We start from the raw sequence: 18,996 nt of genomic DNA on the forward strand, positions 1-18,996 counted from the left end.
ACATACTACATTTCTTTCCTGTGTTGGTGTTCTTGCTCTCTTTTTTAGAGTTCCCAAAATGAAAAATAGGCTTACATTATATTAGATTCTACAGACTACCAGGCTCATTACTTAATACGTGAGCATAGGAGGGCAGGTGGTAAGCTGGTCTAAATGTAAAAGGCATATACAAGTTAAAAAATTCTGTATATTATACTTCACTGTGCCAGCTTTTATTTGCTATAACATAGCTATCAGCTAGGAGAGACAGTTGCGTTAATCACATTATAAAAGTTATGTGCATTTCATATATTTCACTTGTTTCTTTCAAACTATTTCCCCAAAGTCTTTAAAGAAGCATGGAAACATTATTTTTGTATAGAAAAAAATTTCTTACATAAGTCAAAAGTTTGTTTTAATAAATTCCTAACTACCTTGATGGCAGAAGCACATGTGAGAAGGGTCCGAGTTATGCAAAGGAGTTGCAATTAAATTTGTGAGTTGAGATTGAAACTGTAAAAGCACTTTTGTAATGCCCGACTTTATTTTCACAATCTAGAATTCTCTCCATTGGAAAGCCTGCTTTCTTAAAACTGCATGTATGACACAGACCTCTGGTTCTTTGAACTGAATTTTAAATAATTAAATAATCAAAGCTGGTGACTTTAAATGATAAACTTTTATTCTGAATATACTGTTTTTGCACAAGATTTAACACAACATTTTCTGGGATTATAAATATTTTTATAACAGTAATATACAAATTTTTACAAAAATGTTTTTATCAGGCTAATTTCCACAAAAGTGTCAAGAGAACATAATAAAGGGGAGAAAGTATCTTTTGTTCACAAAGCCACTTGGCCTTTTTCATGGATGCACATTGAGCGTTTCAATAAAAGTATCCCTAACAGTAATGATCCAACAACATACAGCACAACACAAAAGACAGCTGTCAGGTCACACGGTAGACTTAATTGGCATCTTTCCAAGACAGTATCCCATTAGTCTCAGAATTTCTTTGAGTTAATTTTGTGAATTAGAAATAAAGTAGATGAAACTGTTGGTAAAGGTTTCCTAAGACTTTAACATTCTGGAACTTTTTCAAGAAATCAAGAAACTTCATACTTTTGCTTTATTGATTTGTTCTTTACAGAAATGTACATGGAATAATAGCAGTATTAACATTCTATGCTATGGGAAAACAACACAGGTTCTGGTTCCAGATAATTGTAACATATTTGAAACTGTGGGCAGGTGAAACCATCATTCTACTCTATCCTCTTGAGTCACAACATCCATTTTGCTTCCCTAGGTCAGCCTCTGTACCTCTAGACACTTTAATGTCAACTAACATGATTAATGGAATAGTTCAGAGTTTAAATTAAGACATAGAATTTAAGCTTTGGTGGAGAGAAAGATTTAAATGAGATGTAAAATACAAAAGAGCATCAAATAAGCAAGTAACACTTGGGTTGCAAAGGTCACTTAAAAGGGATACTGCCTATTTGAACCCAGTAAGGCCAGTTTTAAAGTTAATAAAAGGAATATTATAGGAAAACTTACAAATGGCAGCAACACTGTCTAGATTTTTTCCAAGTTAAGCAATAATGCCTCAAGCATTAGAAACATGAAAAAAGATCATACTAAAATCTTATTAGACCCAGGACCTAAAAATCTCTTCAAACTTGCTAACTATGTCATGTTAAAAACCTGTTACAAATATGGACCACGATTAGTGTTTGGCAGTAATGCTGGTTGTTCAAATGAAGAAAATATAAACAAATCATTAATGCAAAATCCATTCCTGTTATTTAACACCAATACAAGACTTATTTTGATTTTGTTTTAGTGAAAACTACACAGCTGCATGAGCATAGCAAAAAATTAGGGAAGAAAAAGGAGTTTAGAAGCTTTTTTCTTGATCTCTTGTACTATTTAGTCTTTGAAAATTAATATTATAACAGGCTGTGATTTAAGTTATTGTCCAACAATCAAAACTCAGAAAAATTGTAAAGTAAAAATAACAATTGGATGGGATGAGTGTTAAGGTTTTTCAAAATCATGAAGACTAAACAATTTTTAGTCAGAGAGCATGTTCTTACCCAATTCATTAACATATATGTGGCTGTCATAATATATGTTTAATTTACAGAAAATAAAGGATCATGGTAAGACTTATGTACATGAACATATTTTGATGGCAAATGAAATCAAATAGGACCCTGCCAGGAGATGCCAAGTTTCACTGTGATGAACACAACAACGTAGTTGATGAAAACACTTCGGTGACATTAGCCATGAAAATATATTTAATAGATTTTAAAGATAATTTTAAGGTAGTCTGTTGTATGCTGGAAGCAATTTGCTTGTTTTAATGTGCGTCGTTTATGTACACAAGCTAACATAACTATATTTCGATATCCCCTTCTCAACACTTTCATGATTTAAAAGAGTCTAGCAAAAGTTAACAATAAGTTTTAAATATTTAATTAACAAACAACATGATTTAAACATATTGTTGCTAGAGTGAGAAGTTCCATATTTTTTTTAAATCACTTTGGTGTTTTCTAAAATGTCAATACCAGTTACAAATGAGACTACAAAATCACAACAATGTATTAGAAATGGTAACTGATGTCAACTCTTAGAACAATAGTTGGCAAAGTGATTCCATTTCCCCCTAGCCCCATTTTTAAATAAAAAAATATTTTAAATAAGGAAATGTACACAAGTGGTACCTAGGGTATATTAGTGGTGAAGGGAATTACAAATGTGTGCAAAGCTAAAAACAAAACATCTATCTTTTAAACTATGCTAAAGAACTGGTTGTATCTTTGATATATGAAGCATATTAAAGCGTACTGGATAATGTTAGTAAGATTTTTACTTAAAAATGATATATAAGAAAATTTCCAGCATAGACACATACCAGTTTCTGGCATGTTTGAAAAAAGAACAAATATCTGCATACTTCCAGCCTTCAGCAGAATTATTCCCTATAATTGTTACACATTCATTGTTTTCATCCTTTCTTCAAATACTGTTTAACCCTGAAAATAATCTTTAAAAGCATAAATAAATTCTACCATATTACTCTATAATGAAATATCTGATTTAATACACTAACCATTTTCACTAATGAGGTTGTATAAAAACAATTTTGATTATTCACAATCAAGTATTCATGTGCATACATAGAGATTCAAGGTTTCCTATTTGTTCAGATTATTGTAAAACCCTCATCAAACTGTATGGAAATTTTGGTCAAGTGCTCATATCATTCAAAATGGAGGCAACAAAAGCAGCAGCGAATTTGGGATTGTACGTGCTACTATTCCAGCGAACAGAGAGGAAACCTAGGATGTCTCTTCACTGAGAACATATATGTACTCTTCAAAAAATAAATGTGTCAAATCTGATTTATGTACTTAAAATATCTGTACATAGGTTTTCAGGCAAAAGCACGAATCTGTATAAAATCCATTAATTCCCATTTCACCATTTACCTAATCCAATCATTCAGCATTTACATTGCACAGTATATTCAGAGTAGTTTAAAGACATTTTAAAAGATGACTTAAGTGCATTACACTGCAAGGTTCAGATTCTTACATAACAATAATGTCACTCAGTTAACTTTTCAATGGACTATACTCTACAGTTAAGAGAGAAACAAACCGAAAGTTAAAATAGCAGCAGCATCATGCAAAATACCCTTGGAAACCAAAGTTCATTTATCACAAGAAAAAACATTTCCCCTCCCCCCAACAAGCTTTTCTTAGAGCATTTTGAAGTATCTGGCTAGCACTACGGAACTTTACTGTGAACAAAAAGGACATTACATCGAAGCATTTATTAAGGGCTCACATTTATGAGGAAATATGTCGCATATTAATTCTACCCTCAAGCACCTTTAATTTAATTTCTTAGTTATTATTTTCAAACAACCAATTCATTATACCCACCAAAACTTGGCCATCATTCGTGTTATATTTCTGGCAGAGAAGCCATTCTTCATAAGGCATTTTATTCATGGCATTTTTTTTTTGTAGAAAATAAGCCATTATTTCTATTTTGTCAGATTATACCAATGTTAATTCTTTCTCCCTCTGTCTCTCTCTCTATTTTCCAATAATAACTACTCAAAGCAGGAAATAATTTTTAACAGAATAAGTGAAGGAAAAAAAAAAGTAACTCTTTTTCCCCAAGAGATTTTCTTGGTAAAAGAACAAGGATTGCAGCAAGTCAAAATTAAGACAATTTGCATGATCCATAAACAACTGTGTGGGGAGCCCTTTAACATGTAATCACCAACAATGCAACAACAAATTTTCAAATTTTCCAATACAGCATGTATAGAATTTTGCTTCGATGTTATACATGGATGATGCAGCATTCACACAAGTTGAACGACCTGACACCCTGACATGCAGCCAGTGGGTGCCTTATGAGTCTGCGTCTTAGATGGATGCCATGGGGTGGGCCCAGCGAGTGGTCTGCTGAATTCACAGTTGACCCTATTTTAATGCAGTTGAGGGCTCCTGTTTCAGCAGAGTCTGGAGTTTAATCTGCAGATTTGGTTTGAGAAGGTCATAACTGGTGGTGTCTGCTGCCAGATAAAAGCCAAAGTAGAACACACTGGATGCCGATGATGGACCACAGGGAGGGGTTTAATCCAGAGACACCACCACAGTCGGTATAATCCTCCTGTTGGAAAGAAAAGGGAAAAGAAAACTCCTGAAAAATATTTAGTAAGACATTTTCCAAGTACCCTATGTTTAGTCCACTTCTGAACTCACCTTATAATGCTGCTTTGCTTTGAATCCAGATACATTACATTGTCTTATATTTTACTATTCAACAATTTTGGATTAATCAATTTTCCCAGCACCATTTGAAGAATGCTTTACATTTTTAATTGTAGAGTCTGATGATTATTAAAGGAAATACTTTAATAATAAATGCTGAGTTGAGTGATACACACCAATTTCTAAAGTAAAAGAAAACCCTTACTTTCACAGTGTCATGCATCCTTATATATTTATAAATATAAGATATAAAAATGTAGCAGTCTGTTTTATAATTCCAAAGAATTAAAATATTAGCAATTATGCTCTATAAAGCAAAGTTTGAGACTGGTAGAATAAATAAATTTGAAAAATAAGCATTTATTTTCCATATCCAGCTTCAAAGGTTGTACATGGAGCATCTGGACCTTCATCGAGAATTAAATGAACAGTAATGTAGTTGAACCCTCAAGGAAGGACACTTTGAAAACGTATATCCAAAATAAAGAGCTAAGCTAGCAAGAGAGATTTGTTCTGTTTAGAGAACCATGAAATATAAGCTACCAATTTGCTCATTTGGACCCCCTATTGTCTACTGGTGGATCACTAGATTCCTTGGTAACACAAAATTACTTTTATTCCTAGCTTCTGTATTCTGTAATATTTTTTGTATCCTTTGATTCCTTTATGAATTGCATTGAAAAAAAACTTCCTGTCTTAAGAGGTAAAATATAAGATAAGTTACAAGGATATATTATACAACATGGGGAATGTAGCAATATTTTATAACTATAAATGGGATAAAAACCTTTAAAAATTGTGAATCACTATATTTTACACCTGGAACTTTAATATTATAGGTCAATTATACTTCAATTAAAAAAAAAAAACTCCACAAGAAAATCCCTTATCTCATTGTTTTCCTAAATATCTTTTAAGAATTCACTAATCCAAGGTTCATCTTCCAATAATCAGAATAACAGGTTATGAAAGAAAATAGGTTTTATAGTCAGAATATTTTTACAAAGACTCTGAGCTCCCAGACACTAAAACAATGGCTCTTTTTGCTCACTAGGGTCTAATAGAGTGCCTGTCACCGAGCATATATAATTTCTTCTTGAATTGTATCTTAAAGCAGAAGTCTGTTAAAGGTAAATCTGAAGAAAAATAATCCATTAAAGAACATTTTGTTTTCCACATCTCAGAGGTGGGATTCCTGGATCGTATAGTAATTACATTTTTAAATTTTTAAGGAACCTCAATATTGTTTTCCATAGTGGCTGCACCAATTCACACTCCCACCAACAATGTGTAAAGATGCTCCACAGCCTTGCCAGCATTTATCTCTTGTCATGTTGGTAATAGCCATTTGAACAGGTGAGGGGATACTCGTGGTTTTGACTTGTATTGTTCTGTTTAGTGACATTAAGCATCTTTTCATGTACTATTGGCCATCTGTATATCTTCTTTGTAAAAATGCTTATTGAGATCCTTTGCTAATTTTAAAATCAGATTATTTCTTTGATATTGAGTTATACGAGTTCTTTCTAGATTTTGGATCCTGGCCCCTTATCACGTACACGATTTGCAAACATTCCCTCCCATTCTATGGGCTGCCTTCTAATTTTTTTGTTTTCCTTTGCTGTGCAGAAAATTTTAAGTTTGATGTTATCCCACATTTTTGTTGTTGCCTTTGCTTTTCCTTGGTGACAAGTCCAAACAGTCATTACCAAAACCAGTGCCAAGGAGATTACTCCCTGTGTTTTCTTCTAGATTTATTTATGGGTTCAGGTCTTCAAGTCATTAATCCATTTTGAGTTGATTTTTGTGTATGGTGTTAAGACAGTGGTCCAGTTTCATTCTTCTGCATATGGCTGTTCAGTTTTCCTGTTACTGCAGGTGTTTAATATAGTTTCAAATCAAGATGTATCATGCATCCAACTTTTTGCTTTGGATATTTGGGTCTTCTGTCGTTTCATATATATATTTTAGTATTGTTCTACTTCTGTGAAAAATGTCATTGAAATGTTGATGGTGATTGCATGGAATCTGTGAATTACTTTGGGTGGTATGGACGTTTTAACAATTCTTCTAATCTATGAGCTCTGAATATCTTCCATTTATTTCTTTCATCTCTGCCTTATAGTTTTCAATACATAGGTCTTTCACTTCATTGGTTAAAATTATTTTTACTTATTCATTTTGATGGAATTGTAAGTGGAATTACTTTCTTAATTTCTCTGGGAGTTCATTATTATACAGAAATATAAATGTTCTTTGTACATTAATTTTATATTTTGCATTTTTACTGAATTTATTAACTCAGTTTCTTGGTTGAGTCTTTAAGACCTTCTATATATAATATCATGTAGTCTGTAAATAAAGGCAGTTTTAATTCTTCCTTTTCAATTTGGATGTCTTTTATTTCTTCATGCCTATTTGCTCTGGCTAGCACTTTCGGCAATATGTTGAATAAAAGTGGTAAGAGTGGGCATCCATATCTTGTTCCTGATCTTAGAAGGAAAAGCTTTCAGCTTTCACCGAGTATGTTAGCTGTGGTCTTATCATATATTTTGTTATGTTGATACACATTCCCTTTATATCCACTGTTTTGAGAGTTATCATAAACGGCTGTTGAATTCTTGCTGAATGCTTTTTCTGCATGTTAAGACGATCATATGATTTTTAGCCTTCATTTTGTTAATGTGTGTATCACATCAGTTGATTTTGTGGTTTGTGAACAATCATTGCATTCCAGGAATAAATCCCACTTGATCATGGTGTATGACCTTTTTAAAGTATTGTTGAATTAATCTGATAATGTTGAGGATTTTTTCATCTATTTTTATCAAGGATATTGACTTGCAATTTTCTTGTAGTGCCCTTGTTGGGTTTTGGTATCATGGTAATAAGACTGACTTTGTAAAAGTGAATTAGGAAGTATTCATTTCTCTCTTTATTTTTTGGGAGTTTAGAAGGGACAGGTATTAATTGTTCTTTGAATGTATGGTAGAATTCACAAGTGAGGCCATCTGGTTGTGGACTTTGTTGGAAGGCTTTTGATAACTGATTCAATCTTCTTACTAGTAACTGGCCTGTTTAGATTTTCTCTTTCTCCATGAATGGGTCTTGATAGGTTGTATGTTTTTGAAAAATTGTCAATTTCTTTTAGGCTGTTGGATTTTTTTGCAATTTTAAATTGTATTATTATTTCTTTGTCTGTTAATATTTGCTTTATATATTTATGTGCTCCTATGTTGGGTGCATAAATATTTACAAAATGTTTATATCCTTTTGTTAGACTGACTCCTTTATTATTATGTAATGATCATGTCGTCTCTTACTACAGTTTTTGTATTAAAGACTATTTTGTCTACATATATACCTATCCAGCTTTCTTCTGGTTTCTATTTGTATGGAATATTTTATTCCATTTCAGTCTGTGAATGTCTGTAAAGTTGAAATGGGACTCTATAGTTATTATAACTGTTATAACATTTATTTAAACCTCATAATATTTAGTGCTATATATACAATAAGTTATAACATCTTACTGACTTATTTTGAGACTTAAGTTCAAATGTATTCTAAAACTCTACTCTTTTCTCCATGTTCTATGCTTTTGATTTCACAATTTACGTAGTTTTAGTCTGTGTAAACATTGATTATTGTATGACAGTTATTTTTACTATATTAGTTTATGTGATTAACCCACTGTCATTACAATATTAGATTATTCTGAATTTAACTATCTATTTTTACCAGTGAGATTTATACTTTGATACGTTTTCCTGTTACTAATTAGTGCTGTTTTGTTTCAGTTTAAAGGAGTGCCTTTAACATTTCTCGTAAGGTCAGTCTAGTGGTAATGAACTCCAGTATCCGCTTGTCTACAACTCTTTATTTATCCTTTGAACTGGAGGGACAGTTCTACTAGATAAGAGTATTTTTGGTTGGTAGGTTTCTTTCTCAGTACTTCACATACATCATGCCACTCACATCAGGCTCACACATTTTGGTGGAAAGATACTGGTAGCCTTAAAGGTCTCTTTGCTTGTAACAAGTTGTTTTTCTTGCTGTTTTTAAGATTCTCTCCTATCATTTACTTTAAAATTTTTAAATATTTATTTTATATTAGAATATAGTTGATACACATTGTCATGTCAGTTTCAGGTGTCCTGCAAAGTGATTCATTTACACATAGACATGTATCTACTTTTGGGGATTATTTTCTTGTATAGTTTATTATAGAGTGTTGCATTTCCTGTGGTTTACAGTAGATCTTTGTTGATTATCTACTGTAGGTACATTAGTGTGTATATGTTAATCCCAATCCCAAAGTGTATACCTCCCCTGACATTTCCCTTCTGGTAACCATAAGTTTGTTTTTGAAGTCTGTCAATCTGTTTCTGTTTTGTAAATAAGTTCATTTGTATACCATATTTTTAAATTCCACATATAAGTGATATCATATGCTATTTGTCTTTGTCTGTCACTTAATTCACTTAGTGTGATAATCTCTAAATCCATCGATGACATTGCTGCAAATAGCAATATTTTGTTCTTTAATGGCCAAATAATATTCTGCTGCATATAGGTACCACAGTTTCTCTATCCATTCCTCTGAGGATTGACATGTAGGTTGCTTTCCTGTTCTGTCTACTGTAGATAGTGCTGTGATGAACACTGGGGTGTATGTCTCTTTTCCAATTACAGTTCTCTCCAGATACAGCCCCAAGAGTGGGAGTGCTAGATCATATGGTAACTCTGTTTTTAGCTTTTCAGGAACCTGCATATGGTTCTCCGTAGTGGCTACATTCCCGGCAACAATGCAGGAAGCTTCCCTTCCTGTGGACCCAGTGTTTATTGTTTGTGGACATTTTATGACAGTTGTTCTGATTGGTGCAAGGTGACACACCTCATTATAGCTCTGATTTCAACTTCTCTAGCAATTAGTGACGAGCATCTTTTCATGTGCTTTCGGCGATGTATGTTTTATTTATTTATAATTAATTTTTGTTAGTGTATAGTTGATTTGCAACATTGTTGGTTTTCTCTATATAGCAAAGTGAATCAGTTATATGTGTGTGTATAGATAGATGGATTCTTTTCCCATGTAGGTCATTACAGATTATTGAAAAGAGTTCACTGTGCAAATAGGTTTTTATAAATTATGATAAATAATTTATATAATAATTTTAACAAGTATAAATTATTTTATATACAGCAGTCTCTATGTCATTCCCAATCTCCCAATTCACCCCTCCTGCCCCCTTTTTCCCCCTTAATAACCATAAGTTTGTTTTCTATATCTATAACTCTACTTTTGCTTTGTAAATAGGTTCATTTGTACCATATTTTTAGATCCCACATATCATCTGTATGTCTGTGGAGAAATTTAGATCTTCTGCCCATTTTTGATTGGATTGTTTATTGATATGGAGCTGCATGAGCTATTTGCATGTTCTGGAGAGTAATCCCTTGCCAGTTGATTCACTGCAGGTATTTTCTCCCATTGTGTGGACTGTCTTTTCATTTTGTTTATGATTTCCTTTGCTGTGAAAAAACTCGAGTTTAATTAGGTTCCATCTGTTGTGTTCATTTTCATTACTCTAGGAGGCTGATCCAAAAAGATAGTGTTGTGATTCATGCCAGAGTATTCTGCCTGTGTTTCCTCTAAGTTTCATAGTATCCGGTTTTACAATCAGGTCTTTACTCCATTTTGAGTCTATTTTTGTTTGTGGTCTTCGAGAATGTTCTAGTGTCTTTCTTTCACAGGTAGCGGCCCGGTGTTCCTAGCACCACTTGTTGAAGAGGCTGTCTTTTCTTCTTTGTTGTCATAGATTTACTCTTGATAATTTAGAGACCCATACAAAGACACATTAATTAAAATATATTTGAAATAAAACACTATGTAAATTTAAGGTGTACATGTTAATTTGATAATTTATGTACTGTAATATAATTGCCATTGTAGTGATAATTAGCACCTATTGTATTACATAAATGCCTTTTTTTTTAGTAGTTGGAATAATTATTAGTCTCTTAGCAAGTTTGATGACTATAGTAGTTTTCTATATTCAGTGTACTGCATTAGCTCTCTAGAGCTTATTTACTACTTGCTCTAAGATTGTACCCTTGAACAACATCTGTCTTATCCCCTACCCCCTATTCCATGGTAACCACCACTTATTCTCTGTTTTTATGAGTTTGGCTTTTTAGATTTTACACACAGTACTTGTCTTCCTTATTTAGCATAATATGCCCCAAGTCCACCTATGTTGTTGCAAATGGCAGTTTGCATTTTCTCATGGCTGAAAAATATTATATTGTGTGCCTATATGCACACATAAGCGTAAATTCCCCCTCTTGTTTATCTGTTCACTGGTTTACAGACATCTAGGTTGTCTCCATATCTTCTTGACTATTGGGAATAATGCTACAATGAATGTGGAGTATGGTTATTGCCTCAAAATCCTGTTTTCATGTCTTTTGCATATATACCAAGAAATAGAATTGATGGATCATAATGGTAGATTTATTTTTATTTGAGGAACCTCCATATTGGTAGCACCAATTTACATTTCAACCAACAGAATATAAATGTTCCCTTTTATTCGTATCTCACCAATACTTGCTGTCTCTCATCTTCATGATGATATCCATTCCAACAGGTGTGAGGTGACAGGTCACTGTAGCTTGTGTTTCCTTGAAGAAAGGTCTATATAGTTTTTCTGCCTGTTTGTTAGTTGGATTATTTTGTTTTTGAGTTTGATGAGTTTATTATATATTTTGGATTTTGGATATAAAACCCTTTATCTGATACATGGTTTGCAAATTTTTTCTTGAAATCTGTTGCTTTTTCATCTGGTCAGTTGTTGTTTTTGCTGTGGAGAAGCATTTGAGTTTGATGTAGTCCCATTTGCTTATTTTTGCTTTTACTGTATGTACTTTTGGTGTTACATCCAAAAATCATTGCCAATAACAATGTTGAGGTGCTTCCTATGTTTCTACTAAGTTTTATAGTTATTAGGCTTTATATTTAAATCTGTTATCCATTTTGAGTTAATTTTTGTGAATGGTGTAAGATAGGGGTCTAATTTCATTGTTCTGCATGTGTTTATCCCACCTCCCCATCATCATTTGTTAAAGAGGATATTATTTCCCATTGGGTGTTCTTGGCTCCATTATCAAATATTAGTTGACAGTGTATGCAGGAATTTAATTCTGGGCTCTGTTCTGTTGGTCTCTGTCCATTTTTATGCCACTACCATACCTTTTAAAATAATTTATTATTACTGTAGCTTTGTAGTACAGTCAAAAACAGGACATGATACCTCTGGCTTTGTTATTTTTTCTGAGAAATGCTTTGACTATTTGCAGACTTTGTCACTTCATATAAATTTTGAGATTTTTTTTTCTATTTCTGTAAAGAATACCATTGGTATTTTGATGGAGATTGTGTTGAATCTACCGTTGACTTTGAGCAGTATAGATATTATAACAATATCAATTCTTATGGTCAATTAACATGGGATGTCTTTCCATCTATTTGTGTTGGCCTCACTTTCTTTCAGGAAAGGTTTGTGGTTTTAATTTAATGGAGAACTTTCATTTTGTTGGTTAAAGTTATTCCCAGATATTTCGTTGTTTTGATGGCACTGTGAATGTGACAGTTTTCGATGCTGCATCTTTACTGTGCAGAAATACAACTGATTTTTGTATGTTGGCTTTAGACCCTGAAATTTAATAAGACTGTTGATTAGTGACAGTTTTTGGGGTAGTTTTTGTATATAGAATTGTATCAAGTGCTAATAATGACAGGTTTACCTCTTCTTCACTATGAATTTGGAGGTATTTCCTCTTCCTTACTTGGTTTCCTTACTTCCTTACTTGGTTTGGGTTCCTCTTATCTGTAACTCTCTAGGCTTCCTAGATTTGGATAGCTGTGTCTTTTCTCAGGTTAGGAAAGTTTTCAATCATTATTTCTTCAAACAGTTTTCTACCCGTGTCTGCCTTTCTTTTCCTTCTGGGACAATAGAATGTGAATTACTTGATGATGTCTCGTAAGTTGCTTTAGCTATCTTCACTTTCTTTATTCTTTTGGTTCCTGATGGAATGAATCACTGCTCTGCTTGTGAGTTTACTGATACTTTCTTCCACTTCATCTAGCCTGCTATTTGAACCCCTCTCTATTGGCCTTTTCAGTATAGTTACTGTAGTTGTCAGCTCTGTGACATTTGTTTGATACTTTCTTGTCTATTCTCTGCTGAAATTCTCACTTCGTGCATTCTTTTCCTGACATGGTGACCATCTCTATGACCATATTTTGAACTCCTCATGTCAGTCACTCTTCTCTGTATCATTAAGGTCTGTTTGTGGAGTTCTTTTTCTTTTAAAACATATTTTTCTGTTGCTTCACTTTCCTTGACAACCTGTGTTGTGGTTTCCCTTTGGATCCTAGCAGTTGAGGGTGTGCTAACATCTGTCAGTGTCCCAGTGGGGACGATCTCAGTCAACACTCAGAAACAGGCTGATTGGAGGCTGGATCCTCAGGCAGCAGCTTCCAAAGTATGCGAAAAGACTGTGGGATGGGCATTTCTGTCTGCTTCCTCTGTGGTGAATTCTGAGGGGACAGGCGTTTGAGAACTATTTGTTTGCTATGGTTCTAGGTCCTTTGATGGATGAGAATGCGAGCCCTGCTGGCTCTCAGAGCCAAGTGACAAAAGGGTGTGTCCTTTGGGAAGCTACCTCAAAAGCCAAGGTGCCAGATGGGATCACAAAAGAAGCTGTCACTGACCTGGAGTGAGTCAGAGGATCAGTGGGCATAGTCAACCCTTTGCCTGTCTCCAGGGAGTCTTGAGGCAAGTCCCTAAATGTGACCTAAATTAGAAGCCTTACTTGCAGGCAATCTTTTAAAGTATGCAAATAGCCTCCCTAAGGGAAAGGTTGGGAGAAGTGCATTTCTCTCTGCTCCCTCTTCTGAGCTTTGGAAGGATAGCCACAGGGAGTCCTTGCAAATCTGTTAAAAATTGTTTCTTTGTATTTGTAGTCTGGTGGGTCTTATGGACACAAGCCCTATTAGGCTTTCAGAGCTAGAAATTTTGCAGGCCCATCCCTCAGGTTAGAGTCTTAAAAGTTGGGGTGCAGAGAAGTTGTACATATATACAGTGATTTCCATCGCTTAGCCATAAAAAGAAAACCGAGTAAAGTAAATCAGAAAGAGGAAAACTATTATCTTATATTGATGCATATATAAGGAATCTATAAAAAGGGTACCAATGAACCTGTTTTCAGGCAGAAACAGAGATGCAGAATGATTTGAGGATACAACTGAGGAAGGAGAGGGTGGGTGAACGGAGAGAGAAGCACTGACACATATACACTATTATGTGTAAAACAGATAACTGATGGGAAGCTGCTGTACCACACAGGGAGCTCAGCTCGGTGCTCTGTGATGACTAGATGGGTGAGATGGGGGCAGGGGTGAGTGAGGCTCAGAGGGAGGAGGGGATACATGTATATTTACAGCTGATTCATGTTCTTGCACAGGTGAAACTAACAACACTATAAAGCAATTATCCTCTAATTTAAAAATAACAATTTTAAAACTTAAAAAAAAATTGGGATGTTAGATGTTCAACCTAAACCCTGCACTGCTCAGGTCGAAGCTGGAAGCTGTGAGTTCCTTTCTAATTGTATGTTGCCATGCCAAGTGTGTGGTTTATGCAGACAATGTTCCTCAGCTTTTCCTACTCATTTGGATGTGTATTACATTCACTCAGTGCATGAGAGTTGCTCATCTACTTTCTACACTTCTCTCAGAGGGTATTGCTCTTTTTACAGCTGTGGGTTTGTTAGGTCTGTGGGTTAAGGTGAGTTTTAAGTCTACTCTGTCACCATCTTGGACCAGAAACTCAATAACTCATGCTTCTAAACCTTTACCCCTGAATGCGCCTCTGAACTCCACGTGCATTAAGCACTATCACCTCTCCTTTTGATTCTCAGAAATATCTTAAACTCGCCCCTAAACATTGTTTTTCTGAATGATATTGCTAGGAGTAATGGAGCAGGTCAAAGACAACATATAGTCTGTGAGTCTTCCTTTTTTCAAATCTAATCTATCAGCCTGTCCTCTTAACTCTCGTTTCAAAATATATCCCCAGACCTACTACTTACTATGTCATGTCCAGGTTACTATTACTTCTGGCCTACCCTCTTAAAAAAGCTGCCTCCTTTGACTCACTGCTTCTAGTCTTGCTCATTAACAATTTTCTCTCCAAAAAGCAGCCTTCTTGAAACCAAATCCTTTCATGCTCTTCTTGAAATTTCTCAGAACAAAATCCAAATTTCTTATAAAGGCCTACAAAGCCTTATGTGATGTGCATCTTGGCTGCCTCTCCATCCTCATCCTCCTCTATTCCTCCCGGCTTCACATTGCTCCAATAACACTAACTTTCTCTGCAACAACAGGTAAAGGTATTTGTTATCTTAGGACCTTTGCATTTCCTCTTCTCTTTGTTCAAATACCCTTCCCCCTAGGTAGATTTCAGGTGAAAAAAACAGGATGCTGAATTACATGTGAATTTGAGATAAAAATTCACATTTTAGTATAAATGTATCTTAATAATCTCAGGCATATAATAGTGGCCTGACACATAGTAGGTATACTACAAGTACTTGATAAATGAGTACTCGTACTCAAATAAAGCAGTGGTTGATTGATTAATTAGGAACACTACAAACATAAAATACCAACTTAAAGGCTTAATTGTCACTTCACTAGGAGAGCTTCCCAGTTCTGGTTACATATTAATTTGACAGAATACAAAATTAGCAAACATACAAGACCCGTTGCTGTATTAACGCAAAATACATCTGTATGTTCTAGAAATGTTATGGAGAGAAAAATATTCTTTCTGGCTCTGCTGCCATTGTTTATATTTTTATATTTCCAATGTTTTTTTTTGGGGGGGGGGTTAATTTCCTCTGTGTGATGATGAGATATGTCTGTTTCAGTCTGGGAGGTGGTAGTTCAGATAACTTATTTGGAGTCCCTGAAGTCTGCGTGTTGATCCACACTGAAAAATCTATTCCTTCAGTTTCCTGATCATGTTTTCTCAAATGTTTTGCATGGGCAACCACGTATACCAAGACTTGAAATTATTATATGAAAATAAATTATGAGATACATTCTAAAAACATTCTAAATCACAAATGCATAGATGTGGAGAAACCTCAGCACTTTTTTTTCCCCTATCTTAGAGAGACCAAAATCCCACTAACACCATAACCAGATAAATCAGTCTGATTTTTAAAGGTTAGTGGAGTAGATAACAGACTGGTACCTTGTTTCAGCTTCAAACAGTAAAGGAATAGTGTGCCAAAATTATTTACATATATTTTAAGATACAAAAGAATAATTTTAATGTCCTTCTAGGGACCTGTCTCAAAATACTCTTAGTAAAGATAACAACTAAGAATCCCTCATTCTTTTTTTTTCTGTCCCATTACTACTCAAGGAAAAAAACATCTAAACCATGTTCTTGCCCTGAGGCTTACTTTTTCATGATTTTGCCCCAAGGCTTACTTTTTAAGACCAGATATACCAGTAAGTAAAAATCTCTTTATTCTCCTCTTGTTAGGCAAGTATTCCTTAACTCTTACTCTTCCTTCCTTTCCCCACCCAGAACCTGGGATGAGTAACTAATTGCAAAGAGTAAGAGCTCAGTGTGTGTGTATATTCAGTAGTGTGTGACACTATGGACTGAAGCCTGCCAGGCTCCTCTGTCCATGGGATTTTCCTGGCAAGAAAACTGGAGTGGCTTCCCATTTCCTCCTCCAGAGAGTTAAGAGCTCAAAGCATTGGTAAAAAGCATCCACTAAATAAGAGCTAACTCTGGAATTCAGATAGGTCTATACTTATGGAGAAGGCAATGGCACCCCACTCCAGTACACTTGACTGGAAAATCCCATGGACGGAGGAGCCTGGTAGGCTGCAGTCCATGGGGTCACAAAGAGTCAGACACGACTGAGCGACTTTAGTTTCACTTTTCACTTTCCTGCACTGGAGAAGGAAATAGCAACCCACTCCAGTGTTCTTGCCTGGAGAATCCCAGGGACGGGGGAGCCTGGTGGGCTGCCGTCTATGCGGTCGCACAGTCGGACACGACTGAAGTGACTTTGCAGCAGCATACTTACATCGCCCACAGCAGCTTCAAAGAAAATGCATATTTAAAATTATTTACGCAGGTAGATACCACATATAACTCTCTTAATAGGAATAAGATCCCTAACAAATCATTTCCTACATAGCACCTTAATACACTTACCACATTCAATCATGAGGTAGGTTTAATGTATGTGTATGAATGCACACATATTTATTCTACATATTCATTTTTCATGTTCTCAATAACATGTATTTACCAATTATGTTTGCATAAAATAATAAACTTCCTCAATAGTACATGCTATTGATTTGCTTTGTTTTCCTCTACCACTTAAATCTTCAAAAGCATTATTTTATTATCCCAGAGCATTCTGACACTCCCTCTGCCATCCCACTTTTCTCTCCTGATGCGCGCACTCTTCAGTAATGGCCACATCTCCATCTAGTGGTTTCCTAACCAAAGACTGCCTGGACAGCAATGAAGGAAGAACCTAACAAATGCTGTCTGGTTACAACAGTCAGGATTCCAAAACATCAAAAAAGAAAAGAGACTGTAATGGAACTCTGACTATAAACTCAGGCCCTAAGATATCTATTCAGTCGGACTGAGTATGTAATTCAGAAATTCGTCAGAAAATGACAAATAATGATAATCCTAGCCTAGATAATGTAAATAATAGTAAGAAAAATTAACTTAGAAATAGTGATACTAAACTATTTCACTAAGAACATCAATATCTAAAGAAATGCTGTTTAGACAATATCCATTTACATAGGAAGGGAAAAATTAGGATAATGAGCTTAGAAGGTACTGAATAATGCTTGATAAAACTGAAATCTTTCATTAATTTTGTTAGCAACTTTTGAAACAAAACTTATGACCGTCTCTAATAATTGTCCTTAGCATATTTCTCTTAAGTAAGACATTGGGAAGAGTGTATACTTTTTTTCCACATTGACATAACCTTTAGTAAAATCTTAAGAAACATTTCCAGGTAAGAATACTGGAGTGGGGTGCCATTCCCTTCTCCAGGGGCTCTTCCTGTAAGAGACATTACTGATCTTTAACTAAATATAGGAAAGTGATATGCTCTATTCAGGATTAGAAATGTGTAATATTTGAACATTGTTATTTACAAAACAACATTACTACTGGCATTTTAATAACCTGGCTTCCAGACATTTATTGTAGTGGATTTAGGGATATGGATTACTTTTTTAAATTTCAAGCCAAACACAAAAAGAAAAATTAGAGAAAGTGACTGACCATCCACACCACATGAAAACTTGCAGTAAAATGAAGATAGGAGCTGACATCATGGTACAGGCACGACTCGTTGTGCATATAAGTTGATCCTATTAATAACGGGCAAAGTAGCAAGTACAGGAAAAGGAAAGAAAACACAGAAAAGAAGACATACAAGATGAGATTTCATGCAGTTTGCTGGCAGTTAGCAGTTTATGTGAGCCTCCATTCAGAGCAGATTCACAGTGACCATTGCAAATAAGCATTACCAAAATATTCCAGTGGCTAAAAAAACACAAGGCATTATTAGCACATTAAGCTACTGAGCAAGAGTCGTACTTTCACACACAATCCATTTTACAATTTATAGGAACTTTAATATTGGAAATTTCTGTCTTTGTAAAATCTTCCTTTTGTCGTGATCAAAAAATACAGTTTCTGACGGTGAAAATATTTTGGGTGATAGGTTTTTATATGATCTTGGAAGTGCACCTGAGTAAATTTAATGTCTTTGGTGACAAATAGTTGACAAGTGAATTTTCCCTAATGAGTGACACTAGCCTTGGGTCCAAAAATAACATTATTTGGGGAATAATCTGATGCAGCAAAACTCCTTAAGGTAGAGCAGGCAGAACAAAAGAGTCCTTAAATCTGGGTCTTACTTAAGCCTCACTGTAAAAGAGGAAAAAGTCAAGTAGCTCTAACTTTGAATCAGTTTTCCCCTTCAAAGAGGAACTGATCAACAGTCCTTATGGAGGTAAAAGGATTTAGTGGCTAAAACATTTTGCATTTTTACCCTTATTCCCCATCAC

At 34.7% G+C, this 18,996-nt stretch overlaps 1 protein-coding gene across 6 annotated transcripts in view; it reads right to left on the bottom strand.

Moving 5' to 3' along the window:
* CACNA2D1 (calcium voltage-gated channel auxiliary subunit alpha2delta 1) overlaps positions 640 to 18,996 on the bottom strand; it is a 535,456-nt gene continuing 517,099 nt past the window's right edge. For all 6 annotated transcript variants that reach the window (XM_018047284.1, XM_018047282.1, XM_018047283.1 and 3 more), the window contains one exon: positions 640 to 4,686. In XM_018047284.1, the coding sequence (XP_017902773.1) occupies positions 4,570 to 4,686 (117 nt within the window). In that variant the 3' untranslated portion in view covers positions 640 to 4,569. The remainder of the gene's footprint in view (positions 4,687 to 18,996) is intronic.

The sequence above is a fragment of the Capra hircus genome, chromosome 4 (assembly GCF_001704415.2).
Source record: "Capra hircus breed San Clemente chromosome 4, ASM170441v1, whole genome shotgun sequence".
In the NCBI taxonomy this organism is placed as follows: domain Eukaryota; kingdom Metazoa; phylum Chordata; class Mammalia; order Artiodactyla; family Bovidae; genus Capra; species Capra hircus.